Genomic DNA, 25,902 nt, shown 5'->3' on the forward strand with positions numbered 1-25,902 from the left:
GTGTGAGAAAAATGAAAAATTGCCTCAGAAGGGACATGGTTAATATCTACTGGGGCCCCTGGGCTGCAATAGGCTATTTTCTGGACAAGGTGAACTGAGCCTTTAAATGCAAACCTAAACTCTAACCAAGAAACAGTATTAGTAGTTAAATAGCACACTTCTACAGGAGAGAGAGAGAGCTGGAGCCATGTGCTCAGTCCAGGTCCCTGGCTCAGAGTATGAAGGAGTGAGAGAGCCCATCGGCAATGTCAGCCCCCCACATAGCTCTCTGTGTAAAGGTTTTTCGTCAGTCTGGTAGTTTTACCACAGTTCCTTGAGCCGTCCCAACGGTCGGTAGTGTGTTGTTTCTCCGCCTGTCTCCGCTGTCGTCAAATTGCACACCTCCCCTAAGCTCCCTGCTTCTCCTTCCTATTGTTCCCCGCCGCGCGCGCCGCAGAGCTCGCGCACAAGCCTCGAGCGGGCTCCTTTCCCCGTGCTCTCCAGGCGCGTGCCCTAGAACGCAGCCCTCGCTCTCCCGGGTGCACGTGAACGCGCTCGGCTCTGTGCAAGGCCCGGCGTGCAGTACCTGCGGCCGACGCTAAGGGGTCGCTGTTCTGCGCTTTCTGCCCCCCTCACCAACCACCAGCAGCAGGAGCAGCAGTGGCCGCCGCGGCCTGAGATCTTTTTGTCTGAGGCAGAGTGAGGAGCCGCTCGATTCCGCGGCCGCTTAGCCGCCCGTACATGTGAGAAGAGAGCGCCGGGGAGAGAGCGGACGGAGGCCTCGGAGAGCAGCTCACACACACACGGGGGGCCAACGGCCGGCATAAGGCGCTCACACAAAGGGGGGGAGGGAGAGCGGTAGGAGCCCGCAGCGGGCCCGGCAGTAGAAGCTAACAGCACAACATGCTCCGTGTCAGGCAACCATCCGCCGCCGGGCGCCTGTGCTGAAGGAGGAGGGGGGCAGACGGCGAGGAGGCCGGCGCTCGGTAACGTTGGTACTGGTGGCCGTGGTGTCTTCTCCGGCCTCGGCCTGAACTTTTGCCGTGTGTGGCCCCCTCCTGGTCCGGCTCCCCCGTTCTCCTGCCCAGTGCCTCCTGTACGGTCCATGAGCGGGCTCGGGCCGGCCGCTGGCTCCGTCCTCTGGTAAGAGGCAGCCGAGGAAGGAGCGGGGGGTCGCCGCCACCCCCGGGCCCCACATTAACGGTCGCTGTGTGAGAGTGTGTGTCTATCGCCCTGCCTGCTCCATCCGCATCCCTAGAGCCGGTTATCTGAGGACACCCGGGGCCTCCCCTACCATGTCTAATTCCACGGCGAAATCCCAACCCGAGCACCGGAGGAAGGGGCTGGCTTTCCTGGATGAGCTGCGGCAGTTCCATGAGAGCAGAGGGTGAGAGCCGGGACACCGGGGGAGGGGAGCCAGGCTCTGCTATTATTATTGTTATTGGGGGGGGACCCGTCCTGCATACACACCCCCCACCCCCGCCAGGCCTCTATTATTTCCCTCCACATTCTCCTGAGATTTGTCAGTGCTGGGTCCTGATGGGACATCCATCCTTTAGGCAGGGACACCCTGTCCCACCACTTCCCTCCAATCTTATTTACTGTTGGCCTAGATGCATTGTGGGAAGGGGACATGCACACTGTGCACATGCTGTACCAGGATTCTCAGCAGTGTGCAGGCCTTCCCAAACTTCTACAGGTGTCTAGTCCATCAATACCAGCTTCTCTTCCCATGGCGGGGTCACCTGAGCTTCATCTGTGACTCCAAGGGACAGATTAATTGTAGAACTGAAGGCAAAACTTTTCATTGCAGTACAGGAGGGTTACAACCCCTTTTTTTTTTGCTGTCCAGGACAGGATGTCAAAGAATCCCTCAAAGTGGTCATCAACAGAACTAATGCCCCATGGGGAGATTTTCTCTCTGTTCTGTTGACTACCCAAAGTTTGTTTTTTTGAGGGCCGGGTTATACTAGGAGTCGTATAGGAGACTGGTACGAGTTGCTGTGAGATTCACAAGCAGATTTAAATACAATATTCCCCATGCACACGTTCAAGAAAACTGCTGTTCAGTGATGCTGGGTACTGTAATTACCGTAGGCCAGAAACCATGGACGCTCAAAATGAAGAAGTGTCATTAGTACGCCAAGGATTCTTCTAAAGCAGACTGTGGCCCTCCAGATGTTGCAGAACTACAAGTCCCATGGTGCATAGCAAGACTCTGACAGCCACAAGCATGACAACCAGAGGCATGATGGGACTTGTAGTTTTGCAACAGCTGGAGGGCCATAGTTTGCATATCCCTGTTCTAAAGGGTCCAAAGCTTTATTTTCGTGGTCGTGTGGTAAACATGCGACAATATTTCGGAGCCACGCAGGGCCCCTTCGTCAGGCAAGTGACAAAGGGGGCCCTTAATGGCTCAAACGTTGCCATATGTCTACCACGTGACCACGAAAATAAAGCTTTGGGTTCTTTTGAGGAATCCTTGGTGTGCTGGTGACATTTCTTCACTTCGATTCTTCACAGGCAGATTCATCTCATTACTTTTGGAAACGTACTGCTACCGGATCACATGGTACTTTTCTATTATGTGATCTGGTACAGACAAACACGTTGCATTTGGGGTGTCATTAACTTAATATTGACACCCGCTGCAGTGCATTTTGAACACACATGCAACGTTGGTTTCCCACACCGCATTCTGGTGCGACCTGGCCCTCCAGTATTCTTATAAACATAATGCGTCTGGGGTGCCATTAACATTGCACTGACACCTGCTGCTGGACGCAAGGGCAGTGCACGTTGAATGCGGCGAGGGAAATGTGCATGGAACATGGGTTTCTCACACCACGTTCTGGTGTGAACCGGCCCTCAGTATTTTTATAAACGTACTGCAATTGGGGTGTCTTTACCACTGCACTAACAACCGCTGCAGATCGTAAGGACTGTACGTTATATGTGGTGTGGGAAATGAATGTGGGTTTCCCACACCACGTTCTGGTGTGAAATAGCCCTCCAGTATTTTTATAAACACTGCTTCTTGGGTGTCCTTAACATTGCATTGACACTTGCTGAAGATGGCAAGGGCAGTGCGCTTTAAATGCAGTGCAGGAAACGCACGGAACACGGGTTTTCGGCACCACATTTTAGTGTGAACAGCCATTCACTGACTAGAAAAATAAAGGATAAATATCCTTAACAGGGTCACGGACAGCAATAAAAACCTGGCGGGGTTCTAATCCTTCACTGTATTCAAACTAAACAAAAAAGTTTTTTGTCTTTTAGTTATGTTTTTAACACAGAAAATTGCCATCTATAATGCTGGTGTACCTGTGTGTCTTTGCTACATAAATAGTTTTAGGGTCTTGGATTGACCGATGTTTCAAGTATGTCTGGGTTTAGAATAGTTTTCACTTAGATTTGACCATAGAATATTTTATTACGTTGCAGATTGGAGTATTACTTATCTGTCATTTCTTCATTTTGGGAAAGGGCACAGACCCTCAGTCACATTGTTCCATGAATAGTAGGAAGATGTTTGATGTAGTTCACTGGTTTGAATAACGTGTGTATATGTATATATATATATATATATATTTGAGATCCTCAGGGCCAGTTCACACCAGGAATTCCACAGGAACGCACATTTCCCATGCAGTGTTGTGCGATTTCAGCCCACTTATTATGAATAGGGCGAAATCGCACCAATAGTACATTCACTGTAATTGTATGGTCCTTTTGTATCATGCGATCTAGTTCAGGCAAGCACACTGCATTTGGGGTGGCATTAACTCAATATTGACATTCACTGCTTTTTGAACGCGGTGCAGAATACGCACACAGAACACAAGTTTCTCACACTGCATTCTGGTGTGAACTGGCCCTCATTATTTTTTATATTTTTTAGAAACATTATACTTTTGTACATAGCCATTTTCAAGCTTTTGTGTACTAGCTCAGCAGTGCATGCTTATCTTGTGATTTCCATCAGTTAGCCTTAAAACCTTCAGCCATGTATTTAGCAAAATGCACTATGAAGTTAAGGGGTCCTAGTACATATTCAAATGCTGTGTATCTTTAAAATGTTAAAGTGCCTTACCTTTAGGCCCGTCATGGCTTACTCCACAGCCTGACTGCAAAACTACTAACAGGAGAGATCAGCACCCTCCCGCCTGTGATCTGGGATGCCTTACACGTTGGGCACGCTCCCAACATGAGCTTTAAAAATGTCCTAATGTGCATGGCCACATAGGAGAACATTGGGCTGCTTCTTGGGGCAGAAAGAAAACGCTAAACTCCTGTAGAAGCTGGGTTTTTCTTTTCTTGTTTGTTTAAACCCAGTGTGCATGAACCCTAAAAGTACTGCACCCCTTGACTACATAGTAAATTGTATTACAAAGGTGATACTTCTTTAGACACACAAAAGGGAAAGTCTGACCAATAGAGTTCTTCTCATAACTTCTTGCTTTCAGTTAGCCACATGGTTATGTAAACAATCAGTTGGCTCCGCCATACATGTCAGATGTGATGAAAGATCTGTAGTTGCTGAGGCTGCAAGTTCAGACCCTCTTCAAGGATCCTTCCTGTCAGTTTTGCTGAGTGTGATCTTTTCAATTAGCACTAGGACTGTAATCCCAAACTTTGTGCTTTATTTATATATATATATATATTTGGGTGGATTTATTAATGTAGAAGCTTTTTGCTTTTCAAAGTGAATCTCAGTAAATAAGGTCACCCTGTGCTCACTCTGAATAGCTAATCATGTGAAAGGGAAAAAAAATACAGGATGTTGAGTAGGCTGTGATGGATTCAATTAATTTACTAAGACCAGTGAGCATTCACTTTGTGGAATAGGCTTTCACTTTTCCACTTCAGAGAGATTGGCATATCATAACTGATTGGCTGGTCTGAAAGCAGTCTTATGAGCAAACATAATCTATAACAACCACTGCATAGCTGGCACCTTCCATTGTTTGCCAGTAGCACTCCTGTTTGCCGCCATGGTCTGAACTGCAACGTTATTGCCAAACCCAGTACATGTGGGTATGAAGTGCAGTCATCCTGCTGCTTGGTGGATGAAATGGCACTATGGCAGGGAAATGCAAACTGCGACCCTCCAGATGTTGCAGAACTACAAGTCCCATGAGGCATAGCAAGACTCTGACAGCCACAAGCATGACGCCCAGAGGCATGATGGGACTAGTTTTGCAACAGCTGGAGGGCCACAGTTTGCAAATCCCTGCACTATGGCATTGGCTGTCTATTTCATAGGTTCTTTGCTGAAGCTAGAGCAACAGATTGGGGTGGCAGACAGCAATGATAATGGTAGGGTATGGTAGTACATGCTGTGCAGGAAGGGGCAGGTTACTTGTGTTTGATTTGGTGACAACAGGTGAGCTTTGAGAGTTTTTCTAAAAACTTGGCATGTACATAAGGTGTGGAATTTGCAGCTTGGTGGGTTCCCATCTGTGGACCTACTGTTTGTTTATGGGTCTGATTTCTGGGAATTGACCTAGTAAGGGGGTAGTTCATCTTTACCAGAAACCTGCCTATGCAGATAAGGGCTTGTCTGTAGATAAAAACAAACTGTGCACTTTTGACCACATTGAAAAATGCCCTTGCTATAGGTGCAGGCCATTTACATACCTCATGAAGCCGGACTGGAATACTCCCAGGACTATGCTAGGAGACTCCCTAGCTGTTGCCGTTCCCCTTTACCATCACAGGATGAGCTCTGGTGTTGGTTCAAAACCCTTTATGTGTGCTTTATCTCTTATGATGTTGAGCTCAGTGTTTGAGAGCTCCCTTCTGTGATGGTAAAGGGGAACAGCAACAGCTAGGCATCTCCTAGCATTGTCCTGGGAGTATTCCAGTCAGGCTTCATGGGGTACATAAATGGCCTACACCTATAGCAAGGCCATTATTCTGTTTTGGTCAAAGCTGCATGGTTTGCTTTTATCTTCAGATGCCCCTTTACTGAATAGGCAGGTTTTAGTAAAGGCAAACTAACTTTAGTTCCTCCTGTTTCGAACTGTATTGTAACTGTATTGTCTTCCTTCACATTGTAAAGCGCTGCGCAAACTGTTGGCGCTATATAAATCCTGTATAATAATAACCCTAATATCTGTGTGGAAAAGGTGTAATTTAGGGTACCCTGAGCTGAGCCTGGGGAGAAGGTGGGTGCAGGCTCCCAGATGGTACTATAAGATGACAGACACACACAGGACTCAGATGAGCTGTGTCCTGGGTGATGTCTGTATAGCTGGTACACAAGGCCCCATAGTCTTGTTGTGGTCCCTCTGCACGGGGGGGGGGGGGGGGGGGATATGTTCTATGAATGAATATCTGTTTTTTGGATGATTATAGAATGAATATATGTTCTTTGCACGATTATAGAGGGGGGGGGGGATGATGTGTCTGTGTTTGATCTCGGGGTGAGTGTACTGTTATTGTTTTCTCCGCAGGTCCCGGTTCAGGAAGATCCCGGCGGTGGGGGGCAGAGAGCTGGACCTGCACACCCTCTACACCCGAGTCATCGCTTTGGGAGGCTTCGCCAAGGTGAGGAATCCCCCTGATTTCCGGAGTCATGGCTCCCGCTGTGTGAATAGATCCGGGGTGACACTGGTAGGCCTGCTCCGCGGGTTGGTAGTAGCAGTGTTAGGCCGCGCTGTAACCACTCGGCAGTCGGAGCCGCGCTGCGCTCACTACTTCCCGTACAAGTCAAAATTAGCGGGCAAGGCTCAACATCGATAATCGTCCTCAGAGTACGGAGCCTGGGAGGGGGAGGGGGGAGGGCACAGGAGCTTCCCCGGCCTCACATCCCTTCTACACCTCTCCGCCCTCTCGCCCGGGGAATCACAGCGTGTATGATCGCACACTTCCTATAAATTCCGGTTATTATGGATGGATCAAATTCTCCGGGGGCGTGTATATATGTATGGGGCCTCCCCCGGCCCTTCTACAGGGCTTCCCTATCACTTCACACACCCCCATCATCCTCTTCATCTCATCTGTACACAGGTCTCAGAGAAGAACCAGTGGGGAGAAATTGTAGAAGACTTCCACTTTCCAAGGGGCTGTGCAAATGCTGCCTTTGCTCTGAAACAGTATTATTTGCGGTAAGTTGGAAAGAAATCTTCTCATTGAAGGAACATTTCTGCAGTGTGCCTGAAAATATGTTGTCATTTTCTTTGTATTCTCATGTTATTGGTGCCTATCAGGAAGTGATGGATGGATGACATGTTTATTTGTAGTGCTTGGATCATTTCTATCTCCTGGGTTTATATTTGAGAGGCATTTCTTTCATGGGAGTTTGGGTGGTGGAGCTGGCACACATCTGCATGGCAGCAGTAGAGAGATTTTCAGTTACAAAGGAATATTACCTGTGGTTGCTTCAAGTTTATGTTCACATTTATTATTCCTGACTGTTTCTTACTACTATAGGCAAAAGTATCAGAGATATTTTGTAGTATACAGTATTTGCATGCATTGAACAATCTTGGATGTGGGGGGGGGGTGACTCGCGTAACAGAATTGTGTCCTAGTGTAAAGTTCATCTGTCTGCTTGCATCCTCCTACCGCTGTGTAAGAATTGTGTATGTTGAAGTTTGTAACGCTCTGTCATGCATGTTCTGTATGTTGTGCTTTTCTAATGCATATTGATTAGAGTAAGTCATCACTGGTCTTGGATGTAAAGGCTGTTCTGTCTATTTTAACATTTTTAATGTAGGTCAACATTTTATTCAAAGGTGTTTGTTTTTGTTTTTTTTTCTGGACAACAATTTCCCTTTTCCGTCAGTGAAGTAAATATGGTCTTGGTCATTTCTATTTCACACCACTTATGTAACACAGAATGGCTACTTAGTGTAAGGGAAGTCATACGTGATGATGGTACATTTATTTTGTTGCAGTTGTAGAGTGGTGTGTGGTATAAAAAGGATGATTCTTAAGAGATTGAGTAGTAATTAAAAAAAAAAAACTTGAAATTTTTGCCTATTTTCCTTTTAAACTTTGACAGTGGTGATGGTTTTGTTACAAAATGTTGCAAAAAAATGCTTGTTTGCATATAACCAACATTTCCTTGTTTGGTCAGCAACATTTAGAGTCGATTCACACTGGGGCGGCACGACTCTGTACTACTTCAGGGGCGACTTGTGCATTCCCATGCACCACGACTTCGGAGCAACTTGCATGGACTTCACATAATGGAGGTCTATGCAAGTCGCCCCAAAGTAGTACAGGACCCTTTTTCTAAGTCGGAGCGACTTGTGTCACTCCTATTAGAACGTATCCTGTAGCAGTCAATGGACTGCGAGGGAGTGCGACTTGTCAGGCTGACAAGTCGCGCTAGTGTGAATCGAATCTTAAGGTACAGCTATAGCCAAAAGTTTTTAGAATGACATAAATATATATACATTTTCACAAAGTCTGCTGCTTCAGTGTTTTTAGATCTTTTTGTCAAATGTTACTATGGTATACTTGAGTATAATTAAAAACACTTTATAAGTGCCAAAGGCTTTTATTGACAATTGCATTAGGCCCCATGCACACAGGGCGTCAGAAAAAACGAGCTGCAAAGCTATTTCTGATGCCAGGAAAAAGCGGCGTCAAAAACGCGCCTTTAGCAGCATTTCGCACTTGCGTCAATGCGCGTTTAAGCACGTCCATGCTTAGCAGTGTTTTTAAATAAACACAACCCTCTTCTGTTTGTTACCAATCACATTTTTCACATTTTAAAAAACGCCTGACGCTGCTAAAAGCTGATATATTGCGTTAAGCCACGTTTGGGGCATTTAGCAGCGTCAGGCATTTTTACAGCTTAATGCTGCTGCTCCTAGGTCTATAGGGCTAAGCACCTGTGAATGAGCCCTAACTCTTGGCTCTGTCACTCTTAAAATAAAATTAAATAAAAACAAGCTAGTTGAGGGTATAGCGCACAGACACCAGGAAGTGCCTTCACATACCTGCAGTAGCTCGAAATGCATTCTTCTATGGCTGAATATGGAGATGTTATTAATGGGCAAAACTTTGGTTTAAAGCGGTAGTATCCCGCTTTTTGAGACTTTTACCTACAGGTAAGCCTATAATAAGGCTTACCTGTAGGTACAAATAATATCTCCTAAACCGGCATGGTTTAGGAGATATTTACAGTGCATGCAGCCGCTCGCGCGAGCGGCGCATGCACTCTGAAGGTCCGGGGGGACCTTCAATCTATTTGCCGGGAGCTTGCCGGAAAATCACTCCCGCGCGCATGCGCGGGAGTGACGTAATCGCGGCTCTGGCCAATCATCGCGCCGGAGCCATCTCTTCCAGCCAATCACAGCGCCTGAGCCGCCAAACCCGGAAGAGACGGCGAGGGATCATGGCAGCACCCCCAGCGATGTCCAGGGGTCCGTGTCGGGGCTTCGTTCTAAGGTAAGTTGCACATAATGGGCTAGTATGCGATGCATACTAGCTCATTATGCCTTTGTCTTGCAGGTTTTTTTTTTTTTTTTTGTTCTTTGGGTTTACAACCGCTTTAACAGTGAGCTCCTTCTGCTTCTCTCACATTCTGCCAACATACAATGCTTCGTAGGGATGGGCCAATAGCTATGTGGCGTGGGAGGAAGCATTAAAGCTCAGACGCTACCCAGAAGTGTTGGTCCTTTGTGTGCTCAGTATGGCCCAGAATTTGGGAATAGAGCTGCTACTGGTATGTGCTGTATTTATGCATAACTATTAAAGCTGTAGTAAACTTGCTTTTCAGCTTGTATCTACAGACGTGCCTATATAATAAGGCTTACTTGTAGGTACAGTGAATATCTCCTAAACTTGCAGTGTTTAGGAGATATTCACACTGGAAACGGTCTGTGACATCACCAGGGCATGTGCATTGTTCTCTGAATTGACAATACACTAAGCATGCCATCAATTAAGAGTGATGTGTCGTGACCTCATCGTGGCCTGGCCATTCAAAAGGCTGGAGCTTGCGAACCCAGAGGGAAGACTGGGTGAAGATGGAAGCACTGTCAGCCATGACGGCACACTGCTTGAGGGATTCATTTTAGGGCAAGTCAGCCATAATGTGCTGGAATGTGGTGCACACTAGCACAATATGGCTTACACCTACCGGGGGCCAACCTTCTTTTTTTTTTTCTTCAAGTTTAGTACCACTTTAACATAGGAAACTTCTATTTAAAGTTTTATATTAAAGTCTTTTTTATTTTTATTTTTTTTCTCTACATTTGCAGTGCTGAAGTTAAGGCTTGTTACTGCTGTGTGACATATTGAAGTGGTTATTTCACCCCCGTTCATCTGCGACAATAGCACGCTCCTGTTTCAAGGTGGCTCCTTACCCTTATAGGGTCCTATGGAGACACTTTTTTTGTGCATTATCCCCAGATCTGACTACAAGGTGACCTGATGGCGCTACCTGCACAGGCAGCCTAAGAGGATGACACACAAAAGGCTCTTCTGCTGCTCCTCAAAGTGAAGTGATTGACTAAATTCCCAGTCTCTGCCTCATTAGTGGCTGTGTGAAGTTCAAGCTGCCTGTGCGTATCAGTGCAGGCAGTATACCCCGTTAGCAAAATTCTATGACTGCGGGCTTATGCTATAACAAAAACTGATGGGACAAAGGTTTGTAACTTGTGAATTTGAGGGCACGCTTCCTCACCTGGAGATTTGTAGAAGCAATGCACAGTAACCTCGAGAAACAAAATGTTAGGGTCCTTTCACACAGGTGTCTTCGGTTCAGTCACATTTGTTGCAAAGAAAAACTGATTAAGATTACATCATTTTTTCAGTTTGCACATCTGTCTTCAGTTCAAGTCAATTTACATCCATTTTTGCATCTATTGCCACAGACAGCAGGACTCGGCCCTGCTCCCTTGTCACTGGCTTTGATTGACAGCACTGGGTGCCAATGGCTCCCTGTACTCCAGCAAAGCCAGCGAGACCCACAAGTGAGGGGAGAGCAGAGGGCTCAGGTAAGTACTGTAAAAAGGGGGTTAGTGAATGAGGGCTCAGATAAGTACTGTAAAAAGGGGGTTAGCAGGGAGGCTAATGGCTAAACATTTTTTACCTTAATGCAAGGAATACAATAAGGAAAAACTTGTTAAGGCTTTAGAACCACTTAAAGGTAAAATATATTTTTTGGAAAAAAATGTTCTTTAAGTAGACATGTTAGCCTATTTTGTGCAATATAGCTGTGCATGGATTTTAAGCGTAATTCTACAGAGCTGCAGGGCTCTGAGGAAAGTTGCTGGGCCTGCATCCCTTGAGGCCTGTTCCTATTGGGAGTATCTCACCAAAAATGACATTTTTGTTGCAAGGGATGCCAGAAATCTGACTTTTATCTTAGGCAGACTTCTGGGAAAATTGGTGAGCCAATCACACAAGCAGGAAAAGTTTCTGGGGTGTGGTCACTCTGTACAGAACAGCTCCAGGTAGCCATATTGCATTGCATTTTCAGAAAATTACAACAGCTGCAGATTGAAAAGGAAATTTTTAATAACGTTCAATCACAATATGATTTGTGTTGCGATTGTATGCGCTATATTGTTTTTTTCTTTATTTGCTTTTTTTTTTTCACACAAAAGTGGAGTTACCCTTTAAGGCATTGGTTTTACGGTTTTCTGTCAATGGCACATCTGTGATCTGTTGGTATTTTTTACTAAATTTTGAAGAAAATTGCTTGGAACTTAAGCAAATTAACTACACAAGCCATTTTTTGGCAATGCCAGCCAGTCAGATTGTTGCAATAAAGCTTTTTGTATTGTGTTTTTTAGGTTCCTGAAAGGCTCTCTTCAATTCCATGTATTAAAATGATGCTAAACCATATCCTCATTTGCTGTTTAGTGACCAAATTGCTTCTTGGTTTCTTGTTGGTATTGTGTGCATGGAAACCTTGGGCTGTAGAGAAGCCTTTTTTAACTAGGGTGCCTTAAAGTTTCTTTAGGGCTGCCTTTGCAAAATGCCTAAAAATGTGCTTCAAAGCTGTATACAAGCCAGTGGGTGGTTGAAACCTTCCTTTTAGTTACACAAAGGCACAGTTTTTCATTGTACACCATTACAACCTTTTAGCTGCTAACCTCCTAACAACCAGTGACAGTTGATAAGGAGGATCAGCTGCCTGCAAATCATTCTTGTTTGACCCTCTTTGCCTTGCTATCAGCTTTGGGGTCTCATTAGAAAGTGATGGAGAAAAGCTGAAGGAGAAGAGAAACATTGGCCATTTTATTAGTTTGACAGTTTGGTTGAGGACACAAGCAAATGTGACAGTTAGCAATTCATCGATTGGTTAAGTTCTGCTTTATGATTTACTGCTGTTCAGGGGCTCTGGGCTTCAGCAAAATGGCAGCCTCCAGCAAGAAGAAACGACGGGAGCAATTTGCAGCACACACTTATTTTGGTAGCATAATCCTTAATGTGGAGTTTATGTTCCTTGCTAAAGAACATTTTTTTTATCAAGTTGGTAAAGTTCCGCTTTTTGGTACTTGGACTCTTTGTTTTGGAATGTGACAGTCTATGCTTTTTTTTTATGTTGGTGGTTTCTGTTTGAAGCACTTGGGTACTTATTATATATTTAACATTTCATCACCAAAATTAAGTGTCACCCATAGCTAAACATTTTGTTTTGGTGTTTTTTAGGGTTTAAAATATTCTGCCAAATAAAACCAAAGAATATTCACAGCTCAACTCGCCAAGCAGCCTGAAAACAACCAAATTATCCTGTCTAACAGTTTGCTTTAAAAAACGAGTTTAGCTTGCACACATTTGCAAATGCATGCATAAGCTGCAGGGCCACATCATGGCACCCCAGTATCATCTGCAGTTTTAACTCCTATACATTTTTTAGAGCTTCTACAGTGGAAGCCCATGCATATTAATGCATAGGCAGAGGGCAGGTGAGCCTGGAATGGAACCCACCCCTCATTTAAAATCTGCACAGTTGTTTGTATGATCACCTTGATGTCAGTGCCTTTATAGTAAATATCCATTGGTGAAAGGATAGCCTCTCCATTTAATGTGGTGGAGTTATTAAAAGTTAACGCCAGACAATTTTTTTGTTTTGGTAATGTGAGTAAAAGTTGAGTACTTCTACCAGTAATGCCTTTTTGTGAGATTTTCTTCACTTTCTGTCTGTCCCTGTGACACCTGTCCAGACAGGATGTGAGAGAGAGCTTACAAGTTAAAGTAATTTTAAAGGCAGAAGGTTTTTTATCCTAATGCATTCTATGCATTAGAATAAAAAAACCTTCTGTGTGCAGCAGCCCCCCTAATACTTATCTGAGCCCATCTCTATCCAGTGATCTTGCAGGAAAGATTTGGCTGCTCTGGATTCTCCTCATTGGCTGATACAGCAGTGGATCGCCATTGGCTCCCGCTGCTGTCGATAAAAGCCAGAGCCATTGAGGAGAGAGGAGGTGGGGCCTAGCCCAAGCCCTGTATCTGAATGGACACACAGAGCTGCGACTCTACTCGGGTGCCCCAATAGCAAGCTGCTTGCTGTGGGACCATTCGTCAGGAGAGCCGAAGAGGGACCCGAGAAGAGGAGGATCTGGGCTGCTCTATGCAAAACCCCTTCACAGAGCAGGCATGTTTATTTTTAAGGCAAAAAAAAAAAAAAAAAGCAAGACTTTACAATCACTTTTGGCCCCTTTCACATGGCTCCGTTCCGTCGACGGAGCCGTGCTGCTCAGCGGGGGATCGATCCGCTGATCCCCCGCTGAGCAGGCGGATGACAGCTCCGTCTTCGCTCTGTGTGCGGAGATGGAGGTGTCAGATCCCCGCTCTCCTCTATGCGGGTATCGGATGAGAACGGACTGCCTGTCCGTTCTCATCCGATCTGATCCTCCAGACGGATGGAAAATAGGGTTTCCATCCGTCCGGATTTGACGGACAGGATCGGATGTCAGCGGACATGTCTCCGCTGACACCTGATGCCCCATAGAGATGCATAAGAGGACCGTTCAGATCCGCCTGAAAAACTGACAGGCAGATCTGAACGGTCCGCAAGTGTGAAAGGGGCCTAAGGTTGTAGATGGCAGTAAAAACCTGTGAGAGGTTCTGACCCTTCCCTGTTTTATCCAAAATAGAAAAAAAAAAAACATTTGACTGAAATTTGGCTTTAAAATATATGTATAACAATATTTATTTTTTTTAACAGGAGCCAGCAAAACATTGCATCCACAAGTGCAATTCCAGGCACCTGTAGGTTTGTTTTCCAGCTTAATGCCAAGGAGTGCTTAGCTATATGTTACACCCTAAATATGGGTATAACATGTAGCAAGGGGTGGAGCCAGCTTTTAAAGCTAAAGGGCCCTTTCACACGGGCTCCGTATGTCCGCAAATCATCCTATTTTTTTGCGGATGATATACGGACATAATGTATGTCAATGGCATTGCGGATGTCAGCGGAATACCATCCGCTGACATCCGATTTTCTTCCTTTCAGTTCTGTTCCGTTTTTTGGAACGGAACAGAACCCTATTTTTCCTCCGTTCGAAAAACGGAAAGGAAGGAAAATCGGATGTCAGCGGTGTCATTGTTGTGTATTTTTTTAAATAGCATGAGGGATGACGGGCGATAAAAGCCAGAGCCATTGAGGAGAGAGGAGGTGGGGCCTAGCCCAAGCCCTGTATCTGAATGGACACACAGAGCTACGACTCTACTCGGGTGCCCCCATAGCAAGCTGCTTGCTGTGGGACCATTCGTCAGGAGAGCCGAAGAGGGACCCGAGAAGAGGAGGATCTGGGCTGCTCTATGCAAAACCCCTTGTCCATTTTTTAAATAGCATGAGGGATGACGGTGCTTACCATGACTGAAGTGTCCCGTGTGCTTATGTCTGTGTTAGGTTGAAATCGTAAGTCCTCTGCCGACGAATATCCCTGCAGTGGTGATCTCAGTGCTGCAAGGATTAATATGAACAGCGGCAGCTGTTCACCTTCACATTTTTGTAAATATATCTTTTCATGTGACAACACTGAAGAAATTACACTTTGCTACAATGTAAAGTAGTGAGTGTACAGCTTATAGTGTAAATTTGCTGTCCCCTCAAAATAACTCAACACACAGCCATTAATGTCTAAACCACTGGCAAGTGAGTACACCCCTACGTGAAAATGTCTAAATTGGGCCCAAAGTGTCAATATTTTCTGTGGCCACCATTATTTTCCAGCACTGCCTTAACCCACTTGGTCATGGAGTTTACCAGAGCTTCACAGGTTGCCACTGGAGTCCTCTTCCACTTCTCCATAACAACATCACGGAGCTGGTGAATGTTAGAGACCTTGCACTCCTCTGGAGGAACCCTGGCTGAGAAATCCTGCTCTAGAGCAATACTGGCAGCACTCAAACGTCTATTCTCCAAAAACAACCTCTGGATATGACGCTGAGCACTTGCACCTAACTGCTTTGGTTGATCATAGTGAGGCCTGTTCTGAGTGGAACCTGTCCTGTTAAACTGCTGTATGGTCTTGGCCACCGTGCTGCAGCTCAGTTTCAGGGTATTGGCAATCTTCTTATAGCCTAGGCCATCTTTATGTAGAGCAAAAATTCTTTTTTTCAGATCCTCAGAGAGTTCTTTGCCATGAGGTGCTATGTTGAACAAGTATGAGAGAGTGAGAGTGGAAATGGCTAATTGGGCCACAATTGGACATTTTCACTTAGGGGTGTACTCACTTTTGCTGCCAGTGGTTTAAACATTAATGGCTGTGTGTTATTTTGAGGGGACAGCAAAATTACACTGTTATACAAGCTAAGCTGTACACTCACTACTTTACATTGTAGGAAAGTGGCATTTCTTCAGTGTTGCCACATGAAAAGATATAATAAAATATTTACAAAAATGTAAGGGGTGTACTCACTTTTGTGAGATACTGTCACAGCTGCAGCTGTGCATATTAACCTCCCTGGCGGTATGATTATGTCAGGAATTCTGTACCAAAAGCGGTACAATTTTTTGCATGGAAATTTGGCATTATGTATTATAGGCCTACAATTCTTAGTAATTACTGACTTAAAGCGGAGTTCCACCCTGGATTTTTTTTTTTTTTTTTTTAATACCCCCGGGACAGTCAGGGCTAGTGCATTCCACAATGGCTAGCCTCTGATCTGTCCCGGGTTGCACTTACCTGTTAGGACAAATACTTACCTTGCAAACGTCTTGTCCAGCGCTGCCATCTCAGATGTGGGCAGCTTGAAGCCAGCGCGTCCTCTTCGGCGTCTTCTTCCGCCTTCTTTGGTCCCACGATGCTCTGCGCCGGCCCCGACGTCACTTCCGGGTCGCGCGCGTCATCCCTCCACAGCTTCTGGGCATGCCCAGAAGCTGTTTAGAAGGGGATGACGCGCGCGACCCGGAACTGACGTCGGGGCCGGTGCAGGCGCAATGATTCCTGGGGGCTATGACGTCCAGCTCCCAGGAATCATTGCAGAGCCAGGAAGTGACGACGGGCCGCGGCCGAGGAAGGAGGAAGAAGGAAGTAAGGCAAGTATATTTTCTTCGCTACGAGGTAAGTAAAAAAAAAAAAAAAATATGCGATTATCCATTTCTTTTTCAGGTGACCCGGAGCGAGAAGATGGAGGTAAGTATAAAAATAGGGTGGAACTCCACTTTAAACCTTACCAAAACAAGACTCTAGTAGACATCCCAGATGTGATCAATTTGAAACACAAACGCATGAATTATAATCTAATCAATAATATAATTTTATTATATAATATAATATGTGTATATTAGAGCTGCACAATTAATCGTTAAAAAATTGCGATCTCGATTCACCCCCCTGACGATCTTAAAACTGCAAAAACGGCATGTCCTCGATTCTTACTGAGCCGTTTTCTGCTCACTCACAGCTGTAAAAAAAAAAAAAAAAAAGTCTTCGGCAAATGTTTATCAACATTGTTAAAGCTGCTAGATAAGTATAAACAAAATGCTTTACAATGTATCTTTTCGTTCTTGAGGCTCCGTTCACATGTCAGCGTATGGTTCCGCCCGCGATCCGGAGATTATTGCAAATCGCGGGACGCCTGTGCGTTGCCCGTTGATTTGCAATAGCCCCTCAAACGCTGAGCGATGTTGCCGCGATTTCCGCCTGCCGAATCGCGGTAAAATCGCGCAAAAAAAATCGCGGGATGCAATACGCTCCAAAGAAGCTCTTGTACACTTTTGGGCGTGATGCGTCCCGCGATTTTTTTTTTTTTTTGCGCGATGTTACCGCGATTCGGCAGGCGAAAATCGCGGCAACATCGCTCAGCGTTTGGGGGGCTATTGCAAATCAACGGGCAACACACAGGCGTCCCGCGATTTGCAATGATCTCCGGATCGCGGGCGGAACCGCGGCGGTTCTGCCTGCGATCCATACGCTGACATGTGAACGGAGCCTTAGATCAAAGGAATGAACTTCCTGCTGTAAGGGAGAGCAGTTTAACCTCTTAAAGTATTTTTTGCTAGAAAATTACTTAGAACCCCCAAACATTATATATATATATATATATATATATATATATATATTTTTTTTTTAGCAGAGACTCTAGAGAATAAAATGGCGATCATTGCAATCTTCTATGTCACACGGTATTTGTGCAGAAGTCTTTCAAACGCAGTTTTTTGGGGAAAAAATACAAGTTAGCCCAATTGTTTTTTTATATAATGTAAAAGATGATGTTGCGCCGAGAATCGTGATCTTTATTCTAAGCAAAAAAAATCGTGATTCTCATTTTAGCCAGAATCGTGCAGCTCTAGTGTGTGTATGTATGTATGTATGTGTGTGTATATATATATATATATATATATATATATATATATATATATATATATATATATATATATATATATATATATATATATATATATATATATTCATTATATTACATAATAAAATTAGATTATTGATTAGATTATAATTCATGCGTTATTTATATATATACACACACACACACACACACACACACACACACACACACACACACACACACACACACACACACACACACACACACACACCTTATATATATCTATCTATATAATATAAATGTTATGTGTTTGTGTTTTTGTTCAACGTTTGAATTTCCCTCCCTAGTTCCGCTCCCATGCAGCATTGCTGCTGCAGGGAACGGAACTAGGAAGTCATCAGACCGGAGGACGGACTAGCGGCGGGGATCTCGGTTGGCGATCACAGCAATGGGAGATCATCGCTGGATCGCCAGGAGAAGGTAAGAGACACCGCTGCGCACTCTGCACATCCACCCCGAGCGTGACTCGGGGATACCAATAACAGCATGGAAAATCCACCCGAGTCACGCTCGGGGATACCACTAGGCAGGTTAATCTTTGCGAGCACTGAGATCACCAGTGCAGGGATATTCTTGGGTGGAATGGTGTACTCACTTTTGTGAGATACTGTACTTGTCAGGTGCCAACTTTCCCCATCCTTTCTGCCCCTGTGCTGCATTCATAGAAGGCATATTATCCGTTCCTTTAATGAAAGTGCCATGAATAGTGGATGGTTGGTTGGATAAAATCTTCACTACCTCCAATCGCTGAACAATGTTTTTGTTTTTCGGGTTCTATGAATGGAGCATGGGGCTGGAAAGGATAGGCATTGTCGACAAGTGCCCATCGCAGTTGCTCATATTACCCCACAGCACCTATGTGGGGGTATATGCCATCGCCCCAGTGCCACCGCTCTCACGGGGGGTGTGCAGCGTGGTGATTGCGGGCACACCGTATCCCTGGGACATGGCACGACCCCGATCTTGGTAAAGAGCCGATGATGCGGCTCTTTACCAATGTGATCGGCTGTGTCCAAATACAGCCGATCACATGTAAACGAAGTGCCGTTTATTGGCTCTCCTTGCTTCACAAGGACATTGTGTGAGGCGAAGTGTGTTGATCAGCGGAATCTCCTCGCAAGGGGAAACTGCAGGTAATCTAAGCACTGCTATCAGTGCCCTGATTACAGTGCAGCCCCAGCAAGTGATGCCAGTCTGCCAATGAGTGACACCAATCAGTGCTCTCTTTCTGTCCCGCATGTTAGTGCCTCCACATCAGTGCAGCCTATCAGTGCCACCTTATCAGCGCACATCAGTGAAGGAGAAAAATGTATTTACAAATTTTTTTGACAAAGAAACTTTTTTTTTTTTTCCCCAAAATTTTCCGTCTTTTGTTATTGTTTTGTTTAAATTTTTTTTTTTTTTTTCTACCACCAGAAGAAAGCTTGATTTGTGTGAAAAAAAATATAAAAATTTCATATGGGTACAGTGTTGCATGACCACGTGAAAATTTGCCTGGGCAGGAAGTGCCCATTATTGAAGTGGTTAAAGTATATGTGAGCCCTCCCCTTGGAAAACAGCTCAATTAAATGATATATATATATATATATATATATATATATATATATATACACATAGGCAGTCCCCGGGTTACAAACATCCAACTTCAAACGACTCCAACTTACAAACGGAGAGAGACAACAGGAAGTGAGAGGAAATCTACACCTAGGAAGGGAAAATTCACTCCTGTAAGAGTTCTCATGGGAAAAAAGGTGTCCTTACTGAAGCTTTATCACTAATCCTTGTTTCCACAACAACCTAAATTTTCAAAATCCAGTTGTCACAGGGACAGAAAGTGAGATGAAATTTTATAGCGGAGTTCCACCCTCAAAATGAACTTTTCACGGTTCGCTTGCTTAATTTACCTGAAACAATTGGATAATTACATTTTTTCTTTTTTTAATCACTTACCTTGTTTTTAAAGAAAATATACTTACCTTCCTTCCCCTCCCTCCCTCTGCGGCCGCTGCCCACGCCGTCACTTCCTCCTTGCATTGACTCCTGGGAGATGACCATCATCGATCCCAGGAGTCAATGCACCGGCCCTGCTTGTCACTTCCGGTGCAGGCGCGTCATTCCCTGCTGAACAGCTTCTGGGCATGCCAGAAAAGAAAACTTTATTTGTGGGGAAAAAAAGGACATCAATTTTATTTGGGTACAGCGACCACGCAATTGTCAGTTAAAGTAATGCAGTGCTGTATTTAAAAAAATGGCCTCGTCATTAAGGGGGTAAAACCTTCCGGTCTAGAAGTGGTAAATACTTTGCATTATTTGATTTTATGGCAGGGTTCTTTCATTTTCACTGAGATTTTTCTTTGTAGCAATGATTTTATTTTGGTAATTGTGTGCCAGTTTTGACCTATGATTTCTAATTTAGATTCTCTTTTTATGCAACATTTTTTCATTTTCTGATTTTGGTTCTGTAAAAATGTTCTTTGTTTTTTGGCTTTTTGTTTGGCAATGAGGTAGGGAATTGCTGTCTCTCATTGTACCCTTCAGAAAGAGAGAGATCTGTCAGTGTGCACATTCCTCAGTTGTCATTTACATTACTGGCTGAGAAGCTTTGTAAATGCTCAGACATTCCTACTATTGGTTGTCCTGGGTTGACTATCCACGTGATGATGTATTCTACAAGGGGTTTTGAAATAACCTGACTGATTCATCAAAATAGCTGTGACTAAGTTTGAGGGAAATCCAGTCTTGTATTCTCAGTATGCTTTGTCTGATCGCTTATTGACTTCGTAGTAATTGCTGATTTTTTGTTGAAAGTGGGAAATAAAAAGAATGAATGTTGAATACTTTTGTTGGATGGAGGATCATTAGCTCACATAAAGCAGTAGTAGATATAAAACTGGTAATAACCAATTTTGTGGAAATCCTCAAACCATAAATGCATGGGTAGAATTTTATGATGCATCTCATTCTATGATGCTGCAAGTTGAAAGAATATAGTGTATTATTGCATATCTGAGGTTACATTTAAATTGTGGAGTTACTACTGTCGTAGGGCTGAAAGTGGGGGAAAATCCAAATGAGTTATCGCAGGAAAAAAGGGAAATGGTCACAATGTCTTATCTGTTCATGGATGGGATTTTCCTTTTTGGAGACATTTTTCCCTCATTTGCTGTTGTAAATGACTGCCATTTTCAACCAGGGTGCATTAGCAAAATTCCTGAGATTTGCTCTGAATTGCTCAACAAGCTGATGGGTTAATCAAGCTTGCCTTTTTTCTTTGTTACACAAAGCCACATGATTTTATTGTGCAGCATTACAACCTTGAGCACCATGCTTGCTAGCTGATGATATCATAGGTTGGTAAGGAGGATGTTGTTTGTCCCTCTCTTAACACTGGGGTCAAGTTAGCTGAATGACGGAGACAAAGTGAGGGAAAAGGGACATGTTGGAATACTAGTCAGTACCAGTGTGCAAAGGTGTATTTGCTTTGTAGGAATAAATCTCCCCTAATGCTGGGTATACTACAATTGTGCATGCTGCTACATTATGTAAAACTATTAGTCTAGTTTTGTACATTTTTAGAATGGGGTGTCTCGAGAATAAAAATTCTGCACATTTTTCAAAGGGTGCCTTGACTGTAAAAAGGTTGAGAAACATTGGTAAAGGACATATGAAATCAACAGGACAAAGGGAATAAAAATGATTATGAAAGAAAAGCTGAGCAGACACCAACAAAAGAGGCTTCAGAAATGTATAGTTTCCTCTTGCTGTGTTTCAATAGTGTAGGAAACTGCTCTAGATGATTTCTATAAAACCATTTACAATTTAGAGATACTTTTATCATTGGTGAGGTATACTTAGCCATTGGGAGATTTAAATAAGTTCATTTTGGTGCCATACAGTATGTGTGAGATGCTATCGCCATGGCAAACAAAAGAAGTTACATTATTGCCCTGCATTGCTCATGTTCCCTCAAACTTTTTTTTGTTTTTTGTTCTGAAAATGACCACATGGATACCATTGGTCTTCACTCAGTCAAATATATCCGTATATTCAGACATTTTTAATAGCCTGCATTAAAAAATCTATAGAGGTCATTTTGAATATTTCAAGACGTTTATGGCCATTTTCTGTATAGATACACTTGCCAGCTTGACATAAATTGGACTCCCACAACTCTTCTAAATTTAATTTATTAGGGGAATTATAAGATACCGAAGTGGAAGTTTAAGCAACACTAACTATACTTACATCTACTCCCACCCCAATTCTAAGCCCATTCTATCTACCCTGTGAAAGGAAAGATGTGTATACTTGCCTATTATGAGGGTGCACTGTTCCAGTCACATGATCGGGTCTCAGCGCTCACTTCAGTGTAGAGGAGAGACCGCTAACAATGGATGACCCATAGTAAGCCTATAAATGATGCAATCGCCCCTGGCTCTGCAGCTGTTGTCGGTGCTGGGACCAGATCATGTGACTAGATTGGAGCACTCTCAGTTTAGGTAAGTATACACTTCTTTCCTTTACAGGCTAGATAGAATTAAGGTGGGAGTAAATGTAAGTATTGTTAGTGTTTGATCGAACTTCCACTTTAGGCGTCTCATGATTCCCGTTATAAATTAAATTTGAGAAGAGTTGTGGCAGTCCAATTTATACCTTATAGAGCCCAGGCTAGCAAGTGTATTCAGAAAATGGTCAGCATAAACCTCTTTTAAAAATAATAATCAAAATGTCACCTAGGCTACTCTGGTTACTTGGCTGGGCTGACATAGGTAAACTGAAAATGGCTGTACGGCACTTAGTTGCCCAGAGTATTTTATATTTTAGGCATAACTGTTTATCTGCCCTTTCTCACCCTCGCCCATTCACGGAATGCCTTGCATTCTGTGACCCCTTCACAGAATACAAGGTGTACTACGAATAGAGAAGCTGAGAGAAGGGGCCGATAAGTGACACTAGCGTGAGCTGCAAGTCTCTTGACAGTGGGCCGAAAATACTGTGCGTTAGGTGTGTGTGTTTTTTTTTTTTTTTTTTTTAAAGGTTGCTTTTAGGTTTTTCTCCCAAGGCTCCACTGTTTTTACCTTGCTAGTAACCCATAATGTGTGTGGTCTTTTCAACATGGTGCTAAACATTGATAGATTTCATTTCATTATATAAATTAGGATGTCTGCCAAGGTGGTTGGTGCAAACTTTTTTAGTACCCTAATGCTGAGAAGGCTTGGAGATATTTTTGTGTGTTACAGGTTTTTATATTGCGCAATCAATTTACGCAGTGCTTTACTTTCATATTGTAATATTGAATAGTGTACATTCACATCACTCCTGCCCTCGACGAGCTTACAATTTTAAGGTTCCTGAACTAACATGCATACATACACACCTACTAGGGTCAATTTAGACAGGAGCCAATTAACCTACCATCATATGTTTAGTGTGTGGGTGGAAACCCATGCAGGCACAGGGAGAACATGCAAACTCTGTGCAGGTAGTGCCGTGGTTGGATTTCCAACCAAAAAAACTTTTACCTTTTACAACCACTTTAAAGCTTCACTAAATCCAACAACAAAAATAGTGCATCTTACCAGTCCTTCAATGTCCTGGTGGCTGCAGTAATTTTTTTCCCCAGGCTTTTTTCACCTTGTGATCCTGCCTTTCCTATATGGTGACTGTGCTCACTAGAAGAAAAGAGTTGTCACCCTAGAACAGGACTACAGGAACCCCCTTCATCTGTAAGGGGAGGAGTGTTCTGTAATCCTCAGCTCTAAACAATACTAACTGATAACGGGCCCAGGAAGTTATTCACTCAGAAGATTTCTGGCAGGAACAAAGGTTATTTTTTTGCACTTTATAAGATGAGGACGACAACCCTTTCAATCGTATGTTTACTAGACTGGAAAAGTTTATTTGGATTTACATACCCTCTAATATTGGAAACTGTCTGAATTATTTTTCCCGTCTTTAAGCACAAGACTTTCAACATTCAGCCTAAGATGGTGTCTTTAGCTCTCTTTTCCCACTCAGACTGTTTTGTGTCCCCCTCTTCCCAGTCATACCAAGAATGCTGCCTGCACATTTGGCCCGAGTACTGACCTACAGGGTGGTCACTTCTGCCCTTACAGCACTGGTTCCACAAAGGAGCCTGGTCTGATTAAAAGCGGTTTCTATTGTGCGCAAAACCCAACTGTCTCTAATCAGCCTGCTCCCTTGGGATACCTGTTCTGATTGTTCATACACCTTTTCACTGTCCAAACTGCCCATCGCCTACTGCATTTTTTAAGTGAAGGACAATGTTTTGGTGTTTCAGCAAAACATTTTTTTTAAAATAATTCCATATATTTAGTTAAATAAGTGTGAATGGCTTTTTTTTTTTTATTAAGGAGCATTCTCCACTTGAAAATCGTTTCCTCTTACCAAGTGTGTGTGTATATGTATAGCCTACGAATTCCAAATTTCATAGTGATCGCTTCACCCAAGTCTTCACCTAGTTTTGGCAGTAAAAGAAGAGAAGCAAAACAATATTGAAATATACTACACACTCCCAGAAAACCTGGTGATAAAATGACAACTTTATAGTTTATTGCTTTTGTTGAAAGCTGTGTGCATGTAACTATCAGATGGGATACTTTGCACACCCTCTGCTGGATTAAGTTGTTAGGGAAAGAGACAGGCATACGTGTGGATTGTTATATGGAGTATAAGGCCTCATTCACACCATGGGGCACAGACGTCTGTTTTTCTCCACGTGTTCTTCAAGGGCACAAAAAATTGTTCTCTATGTGCCCTGTTCACACCACAACACTGGTATTACGTGGGGACTTTTCTCTTTCGTTCATCAATGGACACAGTGCTCCATAAATCATAACTAGTGGATTATATTGCCTCCTCCAGGAGTAGGACTAGGCAGAACAAAAAAACCCCTGACTACACCCATGGACCATCCTCAGCTGGTATATAGTCCCCCCTCTCTACTCTAGGTAATCAGTTTTAATATGTCTAGTCAGGAGTAAGGACCTAGGCTCCCAGGTGGGATCTCTGGTCCAAGCGATTTTCTCCTTCCTTACATCTTTTTTTATTTTTCTCCCAGGAGATCTATCAACTGCCGGGCTGGGCGACGGGCTGGATAATCTACATCCAGTGGTCCCCAGTCCAGCCCAGCCCAGCCAGTGAGCGCGTGCAGACCGCAGCTACGCGCTAGGTCAGCCACGACATAGCCTCACAGACAGAGGCTGGCCCACGAGTTAAACGTCTCACAGGGTCACATACGACTGGGCTTGGGTCTGAGTCACAGCGGCCCCTTGGCCGAGAGCCCCCCTACTTTTGGTGGTGAGGAGTTCTGTCTGAAGCATTACCCGCACCATGGAAAGGCAAGTACAGTCCCCCCTCTCCCCTTTTGGTGGTTTTCTTTGGGGTGGGTCACGAGTAACCTCCAGGGACAGTCGGGCCTGCCTGCAGGTTCCCTCCTCTCATGCTTAAATCCCTCACTCCCATTCCCCCCTGTCTGGACCTAGAGTCTGGTGGGGGTCCCAGGGCAGAGAATGCAGCAGAGACCCCTGGGGTCTCACCCGCTATCCCCACCATCTCCAGATGGATCAGACAGAAGGTGACTCAGGCCTATTACAAAAAAGGTCAGGTTCCACATTTCCCTGTGCTGCGTTCTTATTGAAGTCTGAAGACAGGAGACTGAAGACAGAAGACCCAAGATCGCAAATTTGCAAGGTGGCCACGTGGTCATCCGTGCATACCTTTAGTCACCTGTAGATACTTTGGCACCTGCGGATGCCTCTTTTGGCCGCAAAGTTTTGCAGGCTGCTGTTTAAGAGGGGCTGTTTCCTCTTGAGGGTGGTTTTTTCTTGAAACCTTTTTTTTTTTTTTCAGAAGGGACTCCTGTGACTCGGTTAAGTCCCGGTTCACACTACCGCGACTGGTCAGTCTGACAAGTCGCAGGCCATTCTGTGCTACAGGAACCGTTCGAATAGGAGCGACTCAAGTCCCTCAGACTTAGTTCCTGTACTACTTCGGGGCGTCATCGGAGCAACTTGCATTGACTTCCATTATGTGAAGTCCGTGCAAGTCGCGCCGAAGTCGCGCTGCACACGACTTCACAGGTCGCCCCCGAAGTCGGATCGCCATAGTGTGAACAGACACTAAGGGTCT

General features: G+C 44.3%; 1 protein-coding gene across 1 annotated transcript in view; it reads left to right on the forward strand.

Annotated features, from left to right (window-relative positions):
* The first annotated feature begins 568 nt into the window (after positions 1 to 568).
* The window catches only part of ARID2 (AT-rich interaction domain 2), a 228,330-nt gene continuing 202,996 nt past the window's right edge, over positions 569 to 25,902 (forward strand). Inside the window, exons 1-3 of the mRNA XM_082255320.1 lie at positions 569 to 1,366; positions 6,441 to 6,534; positions 6,997 to 7,094. Coding sequence (XP_082111446.1) covers positions 1,275 to 1,366; positions 6,441 to 6,534; positions 6,997 to 7,094 — 284 coding nt within the window. The 5' untranslated portion in view covers positions 569 to 1,274. The remainder of the gene's footprint in view (positions 1,367 to 6,440; positions 6,535 to 6,996; positions 7,095 to 25,902) is intronic.

The sequence above is a fragment of the Pelophylax lessonae genome (genome assembly GCF_965119305.1).
Source record: "Pelophylax lessonae genome assembly, chromosome: 4".
Classification (NCBI taxonomy): Eukaryota; Metazoa; Chordata; class Amphibia; order Anura; family Ranidae; genus Pelophylax; species Pelophylax lessonae.